The 4,003-nt window shown below is 34.9% G+C and overlaps 1 protein-coding gene across 1 annotated transcript; it reads left to right on the forward strand.

Moving 5' to 3' along the window:
* Positions 1 to 587: 587 nt before the first annotated feature.
* On the forward strand, positions 588 to 1,710 carry LOC109222538 (zinc finger protein ZAT3-like). The gene has a single exon (XM_019386883.1). The coding sequence runs from the start codon at positions 648 to 650 to the stop codon at positions 1,641 to 1,643; it is 996 nt and encodes a 331-aa protein (XP_019242428.1). The 5' UTR covers positions 588 to 647; the 3' UTR covers positions 1,644 to 1,710.
* The last annotated feature ends 2,293 nt before the right edge of the window (positions 1,711 to 4,003 follow it).

The raw sequence follows: 4,003 nt of genomic DNA on the forward strand, positions 1-4,003 counted from the left end.
CAGATTCTTTGATGTGGGATGCCTGATCTCGAGTTTATTTTTATTAAATTATAGAATATGAAACATTTCATCGATGATTTTATGTGGATTATAATATGTTCGAAAGGTTCATTTTTAGGACAAATAAAGTTTAGTTCGACACATATATCACTGTTTCTTCATAAAATACCTTCAAAAGAATCTGACGAGCAAGAAAAGTAATTAAAAAAAATGCTAAAGGTAAAGTAATTGTATTTTTCACTTTTTATGTTCATCGCTATTTTAATTATTGTTTGTCTCAACATATGGATGTAAGTAATTTAAGATAATGCACAGTGGAGGTAACTTCGTGCCCCGCAGGATTGTGAGCAAAAGCAGTTGAACTTTTACCGTTTATAGTGTTTGAAAATGTTTAGGAGACAGTGCGAGACGTGCTTATCCATTTCTGATTTCTGATATTAATATTAAGGCTTTTGATCCTTGGAGATAAAGTAAGGGTATAATTGGAATATTGTGTGGTAAAAACTGGAACCGCCCCGCGGTAATTATCTGATAGTACATAGGTAACCGCCCTCCTTTTCTCTCACAAACTGTCTACATAAGGAAAACTAGCCATTTTCTTCGAACTTTTTTGGTCAATCTTCTTCTTCCTAGGAACAAATAGAGATATGGAACACCATGCTAGCACTAGTTCCAATTCCTATCAATCTCTTGCTTTTTCAAGTAACTTTCTTCTTGATCATCGTCAACCTCAAATAGAAGACGAAAACCCATCAACATTACCCATGTTTGACTCTACTACAAATGTCCCTTCAGACCATAATTTGCACACAAGTGTAAGTTACCAACCCCACAATAATCCCAAAAGGAAAAGAAGTAGATTCCTCAGGATTGGTAATTCATTCCCAATTACAAAGTCATCTTCTTCTTCTGGAGTTATTAAGCCTAAATGTACCAAAAAACCTCCAGACCCAAGTGCACCAAAAATTACTCGGCCTTGTACTGAGTGTGGCAAGAAATTTTTGTCATTGAAAGCCCTTTTTGGTCACATGCGTTGTCATCCTGAACGCCAATGGCGCGGCATTAACCCTCCTCCTAATTTCAGGCGACACAACGATGACTCTTCTACTTCTGCTCCAGAATTTAGCCCTAGACAAAATAAAGTTTCTTCACAAACCCCCAAATCACTTTCCCATATGATTATGACAGACAAGGACCACGACATCGCTTCGTGCTTGTTACTATTAGCCAATGGTGGATCAAAACCTGATGATAACGACGAACCTGAGAATGTTGTGAGGGACAGGATTATAGTGGATGCATCAGCAGAGCCTTCAGCTTCGTCTTCAGGAGTAGGTGAAGCCAAGTGTTGTCGATTCGAGTGTTCAAGTTGTAAGAAGGTGTTTGGATCACACCAGGCTTTAGGTGGACACAGGGCTAGTCACAAAAATGTTAAAGGTTGTTTTGCATCAACTTCAGGTTCAGGACTAACACAAGCTCCTCTTATTCTAAACCCTAATGCACATGATCATATTACTACTAATTTGGATCTTAACTTCCCTCCTCCTGTCACATTAATCTCAGGTGAAGATCAATATGATTCTTCGTCTTCCTATTCTTCTACTTATTCAGGCTCCGCATTGGACTTAAGGTTGAGGCTATAAGGGCTTCAACTTTATTACATAAGTAGTCCTATATAGTAACTGACATATTACTATAATAGAAGCTTTTAATGGTAGTCCTACTCTAGTTTGAAGATTGACAAATTCATGGCTCCAAATTTGGAGACAAATGAATTTACAGTTGTGATGTACACTAATGTTCAATGCACATTTGTGGTTACCAATGCAATGATATAATAATACTAGTAACTTCTTATGTGTACAGTAGTAAGTTCAATTCTATTTCCTGGTGTTGTTCAGCTGTTGTGCATTTGTATACAAGTATTCTCCTGAAACCTTCAAATTATATGTACGGTTGCGTATGAGCTTAACTTTTTGTATACTGAGATGTAAACCTTTTTTATACAACCAGGTTAAATTTGCAGGTAATTAAATAAATGGAATTAATAACCTCGAATTCAACTGAGACTGTTAGATTAGTTGGAGAAAGAGGAAATCTATAATGGTGAATTGATCCTAATTTAAAAAGTTTAGAATTAAAAAACGAGTGAGCATATGTAGAAGAGAGTTTTAGAAAAAGAATAAGAAGGCGCAGAGCAGAAGCAATGGGACATGAAATGGTCAAATGTTGTTGAATGAGTCAACCTCATAAAAACAGTTCGTACGTAAGTCGTTGGTACTTGACTTTCATTTTATCCGTTTAGAGGTCAGTTTGCAATCCTACCACATGTCCTCATTAATGACCATCTGTTATTTGTTGCCCAAGTAAACAATATTAATAGCCTGTCTCGTCAAGCTTCTAGCTTATTTTGAGAAGTGTTTTTCTAAATGAAAAGTACTTTTGGTGAGAAGCAGTTTGTATTTGGCTAATTAATCTGAAAGTCACTTTTGAGCAGTAATTAGTGTTTTGTCAAGCTTTTAAAAACTGCTTCTAAGTGTATTTTTCTCAAAAGTATTTCTTAGAAACGTGCTTTTGGAGAGAAGCTACTTTTTTTGCTTCTAAAAAACTGCTTGTGGTTCTCCTCAAAATCACTTTTTTCCCTTCTAAAAGCTTGGTCAAACACCTCAATTTTTGGGGAAAAAAAATGAACACTTTTGGCCCAAAAAAAAAGGTTTGACCAAACAAGCTATAACTATGAATTGAAAATGATAGGCTTAACATATGAGTTAAGGAGTTATCACCTCAATCTTGTATCTTGAATGTTTTTTTGAAACAACTTTATTTCCAAGAAAAAGATATGTACAAGCGAATTGGAAAACCCCTGAGCTGAACAAACCTCAGCTTTAAAACCCAAGAGACTCAAGAAAACAAAAAGACCTAATTACACCATTCCTATGGATAAAATTCATCTTGTATTTTGCTATCTTAGTCTCAATTTTCTAATTATCTTATACTGTTGTTATTTGATATCAAATGAAAGAGTTTCTTTAGTTGAGAGTTTATTGGAAACAACCTCTCTGTCCGCCAGAGTAAGGGTAAGACTGCGTACATCTCACCCTCCTCAAACTCCACTTGTAAAAATACACTGAATCGTTGTTGTTGTCGTTGTCAACTGTCCCTCTAGAGTCTTGCACCAGCCACCAGTAGCCCCGATGATGAACCTCTTGTATCTTCAACGCTTTAATTTGCCTTGAATAGTAACGAACATGATTAAAGAAATGATAATTAGAATTTAAAGAATAAATTCCCAAAAAGAAAAAGAAAAAAAAAAGCAAAACTTATTCCTTTTCAAGAAAAATGAGAACTAAGTTGGCTGGTACCTTATATCATACGAGTAAAAGGTTTTATTCGTACCGAACATTTCTCTCTTCTCCTTCCTCCTAAACCAAAAAAAAAAAAAAAAGAAAAACTTTATTTCTTCATCATTGAAAACCCTACACATAAATTTAAGGAGATGAATTAGATATATAGAATAAGGAAAAATATGATTGTTCTATTAAGCTGTTAAACTCTGAAATCAAGCGTATACATGGTTTTGTCGGATCATTAACCCATGTATCAATGCACGAGATTTGCGGGGCATTTTCATATATACTCATTTTTGTGTCACCATTGAAGTTATACCCGCATTGCACAAATTTTTGCCCCGTTCGAATCTGAAATAGTTCAATCTCTTCAATGCAACTTCAGAAATTCAAATATTAAGTAGTTTAATCTATTGAATACATCTTCAGATTTCAAATCTTAAGTTGTGAAGCATAAACTTGTTTTTCGAATTTCAACAATCCAATACACGATTTAACTGCCCAAATCCTAAATGAGCTCAAAGTTGAAACATAACTTTCAAATACTTAAAGATTTTCTTTCCCCAGTGTGTCAACAGCAATGACAATATCATGATTAGGATGACTAGATATGATGCTTAAAACCTGGAATCATTCATCAGAAATTAGACCAACCT

This window comes from Nicotiana attenuata, unplaced genomic scaffold, assembly GCF_001879085.1.
Source record: "Nicotiana attenuata strain UT unplaced genomic scaffold, NIATTr2, whole genome shotgun sequence".
In the NCBI taxonomy this organism is placed as follows: domain Eukaryota; kingdom Viridiplantae; phylum Streptophyta; class Magnoliopsida; order Solanales; family Solanaceae; genus Nicotiana; species Nicotiana attenuata.